This window comes from Alternaria viburni (genome assembly GCF_023758015.1).
Source record: "Alternaria viburni strain BMP 2772 chromosome Unknown scaffold_1, whole genome shotgun sequence".
NCBI lineage: Eukaryota > Fungi > Ascomycota > Dothideomycetes > Pleosporales > Pleosporaceae > Alternaria > Alternaria viburni.
Genome location: NW_026055770.1, coordinates 1,883,209 through 1,898,598, shown reverse-complemented (window position 1 = coordinate 1,898,598; position 15,390 = coordinate 1,883,209). Strand labels below are relative to the sequence as shown.

General features: G+C 52.9%; 5 protein-coding genes across 5 annotated transcripts; 1 reads left to right on the top strand and 4 right to left on the bottom strand.

Annotated features, from left to right (window-relative positions):
* Positions 1-2,728: 2,728 nt before the first annotated feature.
* J4E79_000677 (uncharacterized protein) lies at positions 2,729-3,770 on the top strand (the record flags this gene model as incomplete). The annotated part of the gene is made up of 3 exons (XM_049349593.1): positions 2,729-2,927; positions 2,983-3,665; positions 3,726-3,770. 3 exons carry the CDS (start codon positions 2,729-2,731, stop codon positions 3,768-3,770), a joined length of 927 nt encoding a protein of 308 aa, XP_049216380.1.
* Positions 3,771-4,557: 787 nt separating this feature from the next.
* Positions 4,558-7,688, bottom strand: J4E79_000676 (uncharacterized protein; the record flags this gene model as incomplete). The annotated part of the gene is made up of 3 exons (XM_049349592.1): positions 4,558-5,866; positions 5,915-7,389; positions 7,437-7,688. The coding sequence occupies 3 exons, from the start codon at positions 7,686-7,688 to the stop codon at positions 4,558-4,560; spliced, it is 3,036 nt and encodes a 1,011-aa protein (XP_049216379.1).
* A 508-nt stretch (positions 7,689-8,196) lies between these two features.
* Positions 8,197-9,352, bottom strand: J4E79_000675 (uncharacterized protein; the record flags this gene model as incomplete). The annotated part of the gene is made up of 3 exons (XM_049349591.1): positions 8,197-8,433; positions 8,734-9,270; positions 9,320-9,352. 3 exons carry the CDS (start codon positions 9,350-9,352, stop codon positions 8,197-8,199), a joined length of 807 nt encoding a protein of 268 aa, XP_049216378.1.
* Positions 9,353-9,781: 429 nt separating this feature from the next.
* On the bottom strand, positions 9,782-11,484 carry J4E79_000674 (uncharacterized protein; the record flags this gene model as incomplete). The annotated part of the gene is made up of 3 exons (XM_049349590.1): positions 9,782-10,244; positions 10,504-11,128; positions 11,190-11,484. 3 exons carry the CDS (start codon positions 11,482-11,484, stop codon positions 9,782-9,784), a joined length of 1,383 nt encoding a protein of 460 aa, XP_049216377.1.
* A 2,082-nt stretch (positions 11,485-13,566) lies between these two features.
* Positions 13,567-14,978, bottom strand: J4E79_000673 (uncharacterized protein; the record flags this gene model as incomplete). The annotated part of the gene is made up of 2 exons (XM_049349589.1): positions 13,567-14,090; positions 14,147-14,978. 2 exons carry the CDS (start codon positions 14,976-14,978, stop codon positions 13,567-13,569), a joined length of 1,356 nt encoding a protein of 451 aa, XP_049216376.1.
* Positions 14,979-15,390: the final 412 nt, after the last annotated feature.

The window sequence follows — 15,390 nt, the reverse complement described above, 5'->3', positions numbered from 1 at the left end:
GGCTTCCATGATGCTTCCAATCGCGTCCTATCCCGATCCACTCACCCTGTGGTGGGTAAGCACTGAATCTGGATCCGATGGTATGTCACCGGTCACTTCGTCACCATCGCTCCCACGTGGACAACAAGACCGATGTGAGACCTAGTGAGTTTACCTCTCCGAGAAATCGAGAAACGAGAAAGCCACCGGTTACAGTAATGCTGAGTATGTGATTGGTACACGTGAGAAGCAATAACTATCCAAACAAAGAGCTTCGTCAGCACAAGATCCAGACAAAGAGCGTCTAAGCCCACGCCGTGGAACACAACACGACAGTAGTAAGGCCGACACGCCAAGAGCGGGAAGGCAGCCCGAGGGGGACACGGGATGAGCAGGAACATTGGCGAGTGTACGACATAATACTCCGCCTCCGCCCACCCAAAGCTGGGCACACAAGTATACAAGACACCACGACGCTGCCTATGCGACAACAAGACCGACCAAGACCGTCGCATGAGAGGAGAAGGCGCCTCGCAAGCATAAGCCCGAATGCGACGGACCACGTGGAATCACTTGGCAGGGTTCTTGTGAGGCAGAAGTCGACAAAGCGCGACGTTCCGACGATAAGACCGATAGTCAGGTCATTTTGTACAGTACCTCGTCGACGAGATCTGAATATAGTGCCAAGATCGGCATGGTGATGCTGGGCGTGGTGTTGCAAGCAGCAGCGCTATAGGGTTGGCTGGTCACTGGGTTTCCGCGCGGCTCGCCGTTACAGCTAAGGGCAGGGAAGGGGGAGGCTTGCGTGCTTGGAATGCGGAGATTTCAAGGTTGCGAGTCGGACCGCGTCGTTTGGGTCAACGGCCGATTGTCGAGTGGGGTGAACGGCGGCGATCTTTGCTCCTTGCACGTGTACATGGTGGTGATCTTGGTAGTCGGGAAAGTAAGACGGTTAGTTGGGGTGTGTGGGAAGTGGGAAGTGGTATGACTGTGATGGAATGATGATGGTGGTTGTGGCTACTGCTCAGGCTCACGTGGCGCGCAGGCTTACCGCGGCCGGTTACCTACCGTATCCGTATCCGGTGCCATGGGCGAGCAATTCTGTTCACCATCAAGCAATATCACCTCCATACGCGCCATCATCACGGCTTGGCGTCCGCGTACGCCGTGTACTATGTATTCTTGCCTGCCAAGCCCCTCAAGATATGCCTCACGACAGCTTCTAGATGTTGGTTTTCGGCCTGGAGGCGCAACGAGAAACGCATTGGAGACTCGCCTCCCTTTCTTCATTGCCTCATTTCGAGTTAGCCACGCACTCACGATGACCCCACAGTTTCACAAGTGGACTGATCTCGCGAGTGCAAAGGAGCATGTGGGCGAACGCTTGATCGGTTTGATCACAACCTGATACAGTAGCAGCGGTGTGCGACCTATCGCATCGACGACGACTTTCGCTCTTGGTTCGGCCACTTGGAAACCATGGATAAAGTACACCAGGCTGCGCATCCCTGTCGCACGTCGTAAAGCAGAGCCTCGAATATGCCTGGAGGGCTTCGCCAAGCGACGTGTCCAGAAAGCGCGCTTTCTGCAAGCGTTTCAGCTCCTTCGGGGTAATTTCTACTCAGTACCATCATGTGGCGAAGCCAGCTCGACGGCTTTTCGGCTGCCTTGCTTTGCAGTGCTTGGGGTTATTTTGGAGAAATCACACGATTCTTGGACTTGGCGCGCGAGAATGTGGAGAAAGTTCTTGGACGAAGGAATGGAGTAGGTGGTTATGTCGACTAATTATTTCAGGGTTTCTTGCGCAATTGGGACAACGGTGCATCAGCATCATTCGGCACTGTACCGATGAACCTTTTTTTGGGCACAGATCTCATGGCTTTGCTATCTGTCATCTCAGAGCACGTCCAACTTACCCGTCAGCATAGGGTCCAACATGGACCTTGCTCGCTTCCGACAGGCAGGACGGCTGTCAACGTCTCAGCATACCAAGCAAATGTCACAAGTCTTGACCCCTGTTTAGCCCCTCAATATCGTTCTGGGCGACTCCTTAACCACATACTCGACTTGGCACCTACCTGTAATGGAAATTTCCCGCTCCTTCCTCGCATGTCTTGTATACACTGGCCAAGAAACGGCGTTCTGGAGGTCTCTTGACGTATGACTTGGTCTTCTTGGCCTGCGCGTCTAGTTTGCGGAGGATTTTCGTTGCAAGGTAGAGACATGCGACCGGCCGGAACGAGTTTGAGCGAGGAGCGTTTTTGTACAGCATTGCTCATGGATTGTAGGTATATCTTGTGCTTAGCTCTGCATCTCAAGCCTTCTAGTTGACATTCTAGCCGCCTTTTCCGTTCTTCCATCTTGTTCGTTCTAATACGGTCCGTTTTTGCCGCCGAACTCCTCCTTGTACCTACTTTCTCTTTGGCTCAGCCTCCAGGTGTTCGGGCTTATTCGGGTCTTGTCCTTCTCTTGCCTTTCTTGTAATACGACTAGGTTGATCCTGTCTTGCTCTTATACTCCACATTCGTTCGTGTTGCACGGTCGACATCAGCATCCGCTACCAAGGCATCTTGCGCGTACTCTTGTCTAATCTCTTGTACTGAGGCATACACGATCTTGTCTTTTTGCTTAAGAACAACCCGTCCCGCAGTGTGTTTTGGAAACATCAGCAGCAGCCTTTCACATTCCTTCAGTGTTCTTTTTACAGCACCCTTCACTCTTTACAGTCCAGTCCAGTACATCGCTCATCATGCTTTTCTCCGCACTCCTCCTTGCGTCGACCGCATCCGCGACCTGCCTTCACGGCCTCTCCAAGTTCAAGCGCGCAGACACCGTTGAGGTTAACACCTTTGGTTATGGACCCATGAACGGACCCTTCAACTGGGCTTCGCTTGCTCCTGAGAACGAAGCATGCAAGTCCGGCACGAACCAGTCTCCCATCAACATTGGTACGTCTCTCTAGCCCTCAATTGCCCAAAGATCTTCTACTAATACCCTCACCAGATGCCACCATCACCGCCGCCTCAGGCCGCCCCGTCCTCGACATCCCCGACGCGGAAGTAATCTTCGAGAACCTCGGAACGACCATCGAAGTCGTCGTCAACGGCACAACCAGCTACGCGGGCACCAACTTCCGCCTCGTCCAATTCCACATGCACACCCCCTCGGAGCACCACATCAACGACGAATACTTCCCCTTGGAGATCCACATGGTGCACCAAGGCGTCGACGACGAAAGCCAACTCGCCGTCATCGCGCTCATGTTCGAGATCTCCTCGGGCGACTCCGCATCCATGATCCAATCGCTGTCCTCCTCGCTCGCCGACATCGCCACACCGGGCACCAAGACCACCATCTCTTCCGGCATCGACTTCACCGACGTTGTTGAGACGCTCAAGACCTCTGATATCCAGACGTACAGCGGTTCGCTTACCACCCCTCCTTGCGCCGAGGGCGTCACTTTCCTCATTGTCAAGGACCCTCTTCCTGTCTCTGTTGAGGACTTCAACGCTATCAAGAAGATTGTCAAGTTCAACTCCCGTTTCATTCAGAACACCCTCGGTGGAGAGAACATCTTGGAGATTGGCGCATCCGCCGGTAACACTTCGATGCCTCCTGCTCAGAACGCTACGCCTCGTGCCACCAACGTTGAGATCAACGCTGATCTGGGCCTTCTTGATGCTAAGGTATGCTCTTCCCTCCCTACCATGCTTTTGTCAGATCACATATACTAATTCGTTGCTCAGGTCACCGTCGGTACTCCCATCCAGAGGCGTGTACGCAAGTACTAAATGTAATATTCCTTTCTTGTTAGAAAATTTTGTTGCATGGTTGTGGAGTGAGTGGTGTTGTAGTGAGTTGTGGACAACTCAGATTTCATTTCATCTTTGACTATTTCGCATTTACACAGAGAGTGGTGGGGTGATACCAGCTTTCCTTTTTCTTAGTCTACTAGATCATGATTTAGATAAGACTTATTACAGCAATGTCACATTTTCTGCTGCAAATCCTTCCCTCTCGGCGATTCCTGCGCATTTGCTAAGTTACTGTCTTTGATCGATCGAACGATATCCGTATAAACAGTATCAGAGATGTTATTGATGTTGCTTTGTTGAATGTAGCTTGTAGTGATTGAATGACGGACGGCCGCGATGAACCCTGCAGCAAGTGTGAAACAGAGTCACACCGGGGGAAGATGAATATCTATCTAAACTTAACAATCTAGAAGGTCGCGTTGCGTCATGACCTTATTAACTTTCATTTCAATGCTGATCTAGACTGTAATGCACATGTTCAGTCTCTTCCTTCAATAAGATGTGAACATTCTAGTCAAGATTATCGGACGCGCGTTTCATTGCACGAGAAATCAAAATGACGGTGTCAACACATGCAAGGAAGAAGATGTTAAAATTGTAATCTGACTTTAAGCTATCCTGTTTTGCCAACTCCAGCAATGCAATGAACAAATCCAAAAGATCCCACTGTGCTCTGCCATGCGCAGATCCCACTCGCTGGGCAGTCTCGCGCAAACCCATACTACAGCTGCCTATCTTACACTGCAGACTACCGTCTACGTTCCTAATCGTAGCCAGGATCGCCACTAGGTGCCGGCGTCGCAGCATCCCAACCGCCAGGTGTGGGCGCCGCAATACCATATCCGCCACGCGACGTGTCACCAGGTGTAGGCGCAGCGTAGTTGCCTGGAGTAGGAGCATCCATGGGTGGGCCACCAGGCGTAGGCGCAGAGTAAGCACCGTAGCCACCTGGAGTAGGAGCAGCGTAAGCGCCAGGTGTTGGGGCGTTGTAAGCACCAGGCGTAGGAGCAGAGAGACCACCAGACTTTGAAGCGGTGTTTCCGGATGATCCACCCCAACCAGGTGTGCGGCCGCCAGAGTTGAAGCCACCGTACTGGGTACGGTTTCCATCATTGCCGCCGTAGGCTGTCGCTCCGCCATATGATGTGGCGCCTCCGTATGCAGTTGCGCCGCCATATGCAGTTCGGGAGCCATCGCCGCCTCCATAAGCAGTCCGTGATCCGTCTCCTCCGCCATACGCAGTGCGTCCGCCATCTCCACCCCAACCAGGCGTTCGACCTCCAGCAGCGGCACCACCTCCCCAACCGGGTGTGCGACCACCACCGCCGCCTCCCCAGCCAGGCGTACGGCCACCACCACCAGAGTTGCCCCAGCCGGGTGTACGTCCGCCAGCTGCACCGCCGTAGCTTGTCTGACCACCAGAGAAGCCTCCACGTGAGCGGTTGGGGAACTTGCCTCCCATTTCGACACTGGCGCCAGTGATGGGATCTTTGATAGTCAGGAGCTCCTTCTTCACCGAGACTTGCTTGTTCTTTGTGTGCAACTCGATACGGGCTTCGTCGTTCATGGTATCCTTGACAATACCCAACAGGCCCTTGTAGGCACCCTTTCGGATGACAACCGTTTTGCCAATGAGCTTGTCACGGCCAAAAGTGGCACGGGGTGGAGGCATAGCAGTCGCGTTGCCGTTCGGGCCTGCATTCAGGGCAGGGTTGATGCCACTAAGATCTGGGCCCTGTGCTTGAGCGCGACCACTCTTTGCTGCCATGGTAACAACGTTGTTGCTTCGAACCACGAAGATACCCTGGTTCTCGACGAGCTCGCGGTTCCGTACGAAAAGTGTGCCTCTGTGGATGTATAGAACCTTGCCTTGACGGCCTTCGCCTCCATACTCCTTGACGTCGTCCTCGTGTCGGATTTCGGATCCGTCGCGGTCGGTTGCTACAGCATGTTTGTTCCTCCCCACGATTTGCGAGACCTGTGTATGGAGGAGTGTGCGGACATCGCCTTGTTGATCGACAATTCGTAGGACTTCGCGATCGACACGAACGACGCAACCGATGGTTGAGGCACTGTAGAATGTTAGTTCGTTGTCAAGTCAACGGGAGGAGATAACTTACTCAATCTGTACAAAGTCGTAGAGATCAAAGTTGGAGTCAGCACCGACGTTTGCCGAATCAGCAGCGCGCTTCAGGTCTTTACTAAAGACTGTGATTTCCTGCTGAGTGGAGTCGCAAAGCAAGGTGATCTTATCATCCTTGATTCTAGTGACTAGACCAACTTCGTCGACATACTTGCTGCCACCGATGACCTTGACGTGATCACCGTCGCGGAACAATTTCCGTAGCGTCTTGACGGGTGCGTCGATTCTTCTGCCGCGAAGATCACCTTCGCTGACACGGAGCGTCAGGATGTCGCCTATGACAGTGACAGTTGTACCGCGGATACCCTTCTGTTCACCGGTGTAAATCTCGACGTTGTCTCCCGCAGCGAAGGCGGAGCCAGAGTCTGCGGCCTTCTGCGCGGCCTGGACAGCCAAAAGATCCATGGTCTCGGTACCATCCGCGTTTTGGATTGCGAAGAACTGCAATTCCTCCATCTTGGGGTTGACCTTTTCAGTGCTGACCCAGTTGACCTTGACTTCCTTGATCAGGAAGCCGTTCTGGTAATCCTCGCCCTTGTATGTGTATGCCCTTTGGTTGCCAGATCCTGTCATGCTGAGATGCTTCATGTGTCGCTTCTTCGCTTCGGCTTCGTTGAAAAGCTTCGCAGGTGGACGCTCGACCTGTCGACCGAAGAAGCCGCGCTTGCGCTTGTTGTCGGCGGCGGAGTTGATGTCCTCGTTCAGACCGTAGTCTAGACGTGGCACAAGTTGTACGACACAGTCAAGACCGTTAGTCGAGACCTCAACGACCTTTGCGAGATCGCCTTTGTATGTGGGGGGACGCAGCATGCGCACGAATTTGCCAACCTCCAACGGCGCACGCTTCTTCTTACGGAGCAGATCTGGACGCTCTTTTGGAGGAATCGAGAACTGACCAGAGCCCATGAAGACGTTCTGTATGCCCTCGATCAACTCCACCACAGCCTGCTTCGAGTCGGCCTCAACGTAGAGGAAACCAGACTGGGGTCCAGTAGGGCCTCGCTCAAAGGCCGAGTAGACCTGGACTGGCTGACCTGTGCGCATCTTCTCGTCGATACGCTTCTGAATAGACATTATGATCTCGCGCTCCTTTCCAGGACGGCACTTGCAACCCCAGATAGACGGATCGTCGACTGTGGGTAGGGCCAGGGGAACGGCACCGGCTCCACCGCGGCGAGTGCTCTGCATCTCACGCCGCCTGTACTTCTCGTCGAACTCCTTGGCGAGCTCCTCAACGTCCTTTTGTGCATTGACTTCGCGGCGCATGTCAAGTTCGCGGTGGTGGCGGTCGTCGAGATCGGCGCCCGTGGGCTCAAGGAGATCATCGGGGTGGACTTCATCAACACCCTCGTCGTCGCCCTCCTCCTCCTCTTCCTCATCCTCGTCGACTTCGGCTTCAACATCAATGAACATGTTGCGCTTGGCCTTCTTTCTTCGCTTGGCAGGTCGGGCCTAGGATAGTCAGTATTTAGACAGCGCGAATGAATGATGAGACCCACGACAACATCCTCGTCGTCCTCATCTTCTTCGTCATCTTCCTCGTCATCGTCATCGTCGAGATCTATGCCGCCGCCCTCTTCATCTTCGTCGTCATTGCCTGTCCTGTTTGGCGCATCGACTTCGTCCTCTTCGTCCTCGTCTACGGGCCTGCGCGAGGCCTTGGTCGTTGGCGCGACGTCATCCTCGTCGATTTCAGGCGCGGGGTTGAAGTCTTCTTCTTCCTCTTCGGGGTCGCTGCCGTAGGACGCCATGATTATCGATGCGTGTGGTGATAGAGGAGCGTGTCCTTGTTAAGAGCTGTCGCGAAGCTCGGGGGTGTGACCGCGGCAATCAAGCGGACGTGAGGGTGATGCTATCCGCTGATTAGTTTTGGACGGGCGGCGCGCAGTCGGAGAGGGAAAAGGAGGAAAGTAAGAGCAGACGGCGAGCGTCGAAGTTGACGGGCTATGTTTTAAACATGGGAACGTCGAACAAGGCCCATCCAAAGAAACCGCGCTAAGCCGGCGCGCCGCGAGGGTCCGTGCGCCTTTGATGGCCTCGACGCCACGCCTCCAGGGTGAAGCATGACCAACGCGTGGAGTTCACCTCTAAAGCAATACAGATTCAGTATAATTACGATGGTCTCTGTATGAAAGCTGCAAATTTACATGCTTTACACGCCCATCACGAGACACACCATCAAATAGGAGATCGCGACCTACTGCCCACAGAGGATCGCGTCAAGTCGACATCTTGAGTAGCAACATCTATATCTCAATATCATAACCTTGCCTTCTGCTCCGTCTTATCCTCTTCTACTTCGCATACCCTTGTCACAGCCCTTCCCCAAGCTTTCCGCTCCCTCACATCCTCCAGCGCTCTACTAACCGCCTCCAACCCCCAGTAATCCTCCTTGTATATGACAGGCCGAATCTTACCATCCTCAACCAACTTCATGAACCCGTCCCACACATCTTGAGTCCGTTGCGGATCTCTTCTCCCATCTTCTCCAAACCGCTATCGTGAGTCAGCACACGAAACGAACACGCAAAATCCCAAGTGCAGGACGACCAGGAAAGGCATACTTACATAACCAAACACCGCAACTCCCTTGAGTAGAATCTTATTAACCTTCAGGTTCTCCATCTTTCCCCCTCTTGCCGCAAACCCAACAACGACCAACCTTCCCCGATACCTCAAACACCTAATCCCACTCTCCACAGCCCCAATCCCATCATACACGACATCCACCCCCTCCCCACAATTCCCCAACGCCTTAACCCTCGCTTCCCACCCCTCCTGTCCATAATCCACAACCTCATCCGCCCCAACACTCCTCACAACCCCAGTTTTCTCCTTCCCTCCAACAACAGCAATAACCCTCGCCCCAACCGCCTTGGCAATCTGCACAGCCATGACACCCAACCCGCCACTCGCACCGAGCACGAGAACAGTTTCCCCGGCTTTGAGTTGCGCAACAGAAATCAAAGCGCCATAACTCACCGCACCGCTTGCGCCAACGGCGCAGGCTTCAGCGTTGGTCCATTGCGAGGGGACGCGGCGGATGGAGGGTTCAGAGACGCAGATTTGCTCTGCGTAGGCGCCTAGGCCGCCGCCGAAGACGCGGGTGCCGGATGGGAAGGAAGAGGAAGGGGGGCTGTGGGTAACGAAGCCAGCGTATTCTGTGCCTAGGATGAAGGGCGGTTGCACGTGTCTGCGGTTGTTTTGGTGCAGGCCTTGGGCGTAGAGGAGGTCGACGTGGGTTACGGCTGCGTGGGTGATTTTGATGTGGATGTCTTGTGACGATTTTGAGGATGGATTTGAGATGGTGGTAGGTTTGAGGTCTGTTACGTTCTGTAGGTGTTTGTTAGGGAGGGTAATGGTACTTGAATGGGCGGCTTACGGAGACAAATTTGTCGATGTGGATGGCCTTCATCTTTGTAAAGCAACAGGCGCAACCTCAATCTTAGTTTAGCGGCGTATCCTTACACATTACAAGTTGAAGCATTGCAGTAAACAACGAGAGTAGTACATGCACCATATGCATGCCGGGAGATCGACGCGTCTACGGGTGTGGGGTACAACGAGTTGCCGAGGTTTGACTGGATGCGCGACTCTGATGAAGCGGCAGCAACAGAAACGAAGATTACGAGACAATGAGCAGTTGTGATTAGCGGAGATTATTCAGTGATCCGGTATTATACATGCACTCGATTCTCTTGCCTCGCTTGATACGCTAAAATCTGCCATACGCGGTTGCCATCCTCCACGAGCAGATACAAATACAAACCAGAAGCGCAGAAGCTCCCTGTGTAGCCCTCCCGCATCGCGAAACCATTTCCGCATTCTGTTTCTAGCCACGCATTCACGTACCCGGAGACTGATCATCCACTTGCCCAAGTGCCAAGGACGCCTCATCGCGGGCCTTCTGACGCCGCATATGCCATTTCTCAACATCCGACATAGGTTTCTTGGCCTCGAACGACTTCCGACCCTTTTGCGCCGCCATGTGAGCTTTCGTCCAGACAGCCGATATAGCGATGAGGGTGACGAGACCCAAAGCGGTCCAGTATACAATGTGGAACTCCCTCTCCAGGTGCTGTCGCTCCTGTGCCGCCGGTGCCTTCTGTTGTAGATGCGTGCTCGGTTCGGAATGAGATGCCGCCGTCATGGGGATTTGCTGTGGTCTGATGACGGGTCCGAGAAGAAGGTTGGAGATCGGGGCTTGTCGACCGAGGATGCTGAGGAGCTCTGTCATGGACATGTTGAGGCCGCTACTCAGTGCGTCGAGCACAAGCATCTTGTCGAGGTCGGGGTCCTGAGACATACTGCCGTCGCCGAGTGACTGTATCTGTTAGCGCGTGTTTATGATGAGCTGTCACAAGCGTACCTTATTAGGTGGTGTTTACGCAATCGATCATGCGGGAGCATACAGTTGTCAGGTTGGCTACTCGCGGAGACTAAACAGAGCTCTGAAAAGATACGATAAGGGAGGAGCCACCTCGGTGTCGGACCACTTGCTTGTCGTAACGGAAGGAACCAGCGCGATCGGTAAGAGCGATTGTTAATGAATGGGGAAAGAGCTACCACATCGGCCATCCAGTACCAGACAACATGCTGGCGTTGAAGACATTATTGTTCAACAAGCCTTCTGAAGGCAGATAGTCCATCAGATCCTCGAAGCCCAGACTGTCGATATCGAAATTCCAGGTGGTCGGATCGGCGAATGTTGGTTGAACCTCAGAATCTAGAGGCAGCTGTTGAGTCGCACGGTCGTTGTCCGGCATGGGAATACCAGCCGTGTTGCTGGGAATATAGGAACAGGCTTGGGTGGTTGCTGTGTCCGCTGATAGTGTGGACCTGTGGCTTGATCCATCCCTGAGCTTTTCATACTCTGCCAAAAGCGACATGAGCAGACGCACGCCATGTACTGCAACACTTGACGTGTGAAACAGTTGCAAGTACCTGATAGCTCGCGTGACATGTAGATGGCACTCTTGTGCCTCCGCGTCTGCTTCAGCACGATGAAAGAGCTCCAGAATGAGGCAAATACCGGCGGTGATGATGAAAGCTTGTTCAACCCACCATTGCGGCTCTTGCGCTTCTCGAGTGGTGTATAAGCTAATGAGACTCTGCGCTGCGCTCATACAGGCCCACCGGCTGTATGTGTAGCGGACGTCCTTGAAGCTCTTGCTCAAGAAATTTTGATGGACTGATGATACGTGACAGAATTAGTATACGTCTGTGCACAATCTATGATGGTGAATACTTACTCATAATGATCTTGTGATGTGTCGATGCGTGGTGCAGCCGCTTCGCCCAGACGACCCATTGTGGCCAACTGGGATCGTGAGGTACCCGAGGAAGAAGGTATCTCGGCAGCTTCTCCGCACACAAAGTACGCATTTCGCCATCAAATTTGAGGATCGTGGCGTATTTGATAGCGTCGTCTTTGTCCTCGAGTTCCACCATAGCGTTGTGAACGTCGAGAAGTAACGCAGCGCAGTCAAAGGTCCACTTGGCGACGCCTACGATTGTCGGAGTTTCTGTGTCGGCGACGGGCGTCATGGTTTCCTCGTCTAATTCGCGCGGCCTTGCGCTCGTGAAATGCCGCCATTGGAGTGTCAACGTGTAAGAGGCGGATGAAGTACAACACAGCCTAAAGAATGGATGAGTGAATTGTTCATGAATCGCCTGAACCGTGCTTTAGACGTACCACTCCTGGCATACAGTCCCGTACCAAACCCTACGGCCAATTTCGCGCTCGATGAATGCTTCTTTCTGTCTTGCGTCCAATTCAGTTATCCTATCGTCGTCTGGATGGGGTCCAAGTCTGCTTGATCAGTTACTAGAGTCCGTATCTCAGGAATCTATGCCACCTACTTGTGCAAACCAAGCCCTTTCGCAATGACTACCCCCACGCTACGGAGAGCGATCCATTGATTACTTGAGCCAGCTAGATGTTCATACGCGTGCATGATATGAATTGTCTGTACCGAGTGAATACTGTATTGCGATGTATAATTCCCAAGGTTCAGGCATGAGATCGATGCTCCGCCCCATATGCGTGCCAGCTGGACTTTGTCGTCAACCGAGAAGCCCCAGGACGTCGAAGCTATTTCTGAAGAGCCGATGATACTGGATGAAAGAATTGCGACTACAAGATTGGAATTAGTGACTTTAGTATCGACCGAGAAGATTGAGTCTGGTCACCGTAACCTTCGCATTGATGGCATATCAAGTAAGGTTGGCCTGCATCATTCGAAATGGAGGTCAACTTACACAAGAGGGCTACCCATGTCCAGTCAAGGTCTTGCAGAGCAAGCTCACACGACTGACCATACGCTTGAAGCAGCTTCTTTCGAAAGCTTGGCCCATGGTAGATGCCGCCGTGCCAGTACATCATGTATTGTTCGTAGTGCTCCACAATAAGCATTAACTTTTCTCTCGGCGGTAGAATCGACTGCAGGTACTGTGTCTCCACTATCCTCGCTGCAGCCGAGTAGCAGCTCGCAATAGAGGTCGACCCGTTCGGTCCATCTCGTGGCGATCGTTTCGACCGGGCGTAAGAGAAGCTCTTGTCGAAACGGCTTTGATTGGCGTCTGCATCTTTCTCTTCCAATATAGCGCTAATCGTCATGTCGGGTAAACCGGTTCGCCAGACTGCTTCCTCATGCGGCTCGTTCCGACCCGATTGAGACCCTGCCGTTTGGGGATGGATTGGGGGTAGCGCGACCTGAGCATTTGCATCGGGAGACGGGCCAGATGTAGATGTGTCGCTTGAACCGGCTGCCGAAAGTTTCCGGGGATATTTGCGATGAACATTTGGATTGTATCCGTTCACCCATTTGGTCGTGCAAAGATGACCTTCATTGTTCTGTACGCACCTTGTGCAAGGTGCCTTTCGATCGCACTTCTGCCGTCTCTGAGAGCACCGTGTACAGGTCTGGCGCTGCTTGGGCATGATAGGCCGCTCAGTAATCTGTATGTGATAGGCCTATGCAGTCGTACAACACCCTTGGCTTCGTCTTTTGCTTGTTTGGTGGCACTTGTTTGTACAACTACCTAGGTACGAAGGAACGAGTCTCAAGGTCGACGGGTGTTTTTAAGCGAATACAGATTAGAGTGAGTAGCGTGCAGTGCGTACAACGGCGGAAGGTCATGAAAGCTGATGTACGAGGCCATGTGCGAATCGTACAAACCTTCGTACAACGAACAGCCCGTGCTTCCTCAGACTAGACGCTCTGACCACGCTTCAGTGTGGGTAAGCTGATGATTAACGTTTGCCCAGAACATTGGACGCGTCGACATGGTTCATAATGTGTAGTGACAGAGTGTAGGAAGCTGCGACACTCCTGGGTACTATCATGAATCGACGGTCCGTGCGCTCAACACACGGACTCAGTACGGAGTTAAGGATTTCTCACGCATCGACGTGGAACACGAAGTGAGTTTCGAAAGGCACGAGGGCATAAACAAAAGTTGTATCGTACATTGCTGCTTACGAGCTGTTCAATGTTTACACGTAACATTATCTAAGATCGTCTATATTTTTACTCAAAGTATGCTTCAAGATAACTACGCATTCGTAATGAAGCACATCCGTCATCCCGTAATGTGGGCAAAGCTTGATTTTGACTACGCATGCAACTAAACTAGTGCGAGCACCTTCCATCCTGCAATATACATCCTCGTCAGTATATACATGCCTGCTCCCGCCATCATCATGACACCAGAGAAGACGTTCAGCCCCCAGTACTTTCCATTGTTTTGGACGACGATCGCTCCTGCAATTGGATTACCGATCAAACCCGCAATTGAGATGCAGGCGAAGACAACACCAACACGGATCCCAATCTGTTCGACCTTGGAAATATATGCGATCTGGGCAGGCAACAGTGACACGAAAGCACCGGAAGCGAACCCGTAGAGGCCGGCGAATGTAATGAATGCCGCGTTACCTGATGCGGGGATAGCCAGGGCAAGGACCAGAATGCCAGCTACGAGGCACCAGAGTGACTGCATATTGAACTTGCCAACCTTGTCCGCGAGGGCACCGGGAATGATGCGACCGAAGATACTAGCGGCGTTGAGAATAGCTAGAAGATATCCAGCCAAGGTAGTCGACATTCCAGCGGCCATCGCTTGAACCTCGATGAAGTTGATGGGGATAACTAACTCTGGTATTAGTACGCGTCTTATCGGCAGCTCGTACAGGGGGACAACTTACACAGTCCCATGAAGAACAAAAATGACGCAATTGTCAGTAAGACGAAGCGAATATCGCCAAAAGGCTCCACAAACACCTTGAACTCGAAGGTTCTGGGCTGTGGCGGTAGGCGAGATTTGACAGTGAGGAAAGCGATAGTCATCATGCCGAGGATGAGGAAGCCAAATGTTCTCATTGTCCAGCCATAGCCGATTTCGGGGATGAGGTGTGTTGCCATGATGGGAAAGATGATGCCGCCTAGTCCACTGCCAGCTGCCATGACTCCGTATGCCAGGCCTCTCTTCTTCAAGAACCATGTAGGAATGGTGCTCGTTCCTGCCTGGAAGATACAGTTCAGACCTAGGGGGCTGCAGATGCCTTGGGCGAGGATGAACTGCCAGTACTCGGTGCATAGGCTGGTCATCATGAGACCAAGCACGTGGAACAAAGTACCGAACAGTAATATGTACTTGGGGCCGTAGTTATCGTAAAGAAAACCGACGATAGGTCCAGGCGCAAACATGACGAAGATCTCGAGCGAAGCGATCCAGGCGACGGTAGACGGCGAGTACGCGCTGAGTTGATTCCGCTGGTAGTAACTTTGGAACACTCCGACGCAGTTCAGCCATCCAAATGAGCAGAAAAGACAACAGAAGCCTCCGAGGAGACACAAATAGGCGTCTCTTCCACCATCAGGGAATTGACTGGGATGGAATGGGCTCACGGCCGCTGTAGGCTCGGTCGTATCGGGTTGCTTTTCATCGACTGGTGCTGGCGGTTGTTCGACATCGGATTGGGGAAGTCGTGGCTTCTCCTCGTGCAAAGACGCCACTGAGCTTGTAGTCTGCGACATGGTAGTAGACGATAGCACTAGGGGTGGGAAGTTGAGCGTGAAGGAGTTGGTATGATGAGAGCTGGGCTAGGCCATGATTAAGTAGTCAATCATTGAGGTTGACATGGAGAGGCGTAACGGTGCTTCGTTCCTTACCATGGAATCCGTGTGATCCGCACATTCGATATCAAGCTATTATTGGGGTAGGTTTGCATGTAGGCCTGCACGCCTGTTCGCGCTCGGCCTCGCCTTTGACGCAGACCGACGTGCCGAGCCAATGGCGAGATATCTCACAACATTCGCATTACCACAACAGCGAAGGCAGCTGCGGGAAGGAGGTTAGTGACCCACATTCCCGACGATTAGCTCGGTCTTTCGAAGAGATTTGATGGCGAATTCGGTGTTGAAAGGATCTCGCTCCTGCGCGCGCAGC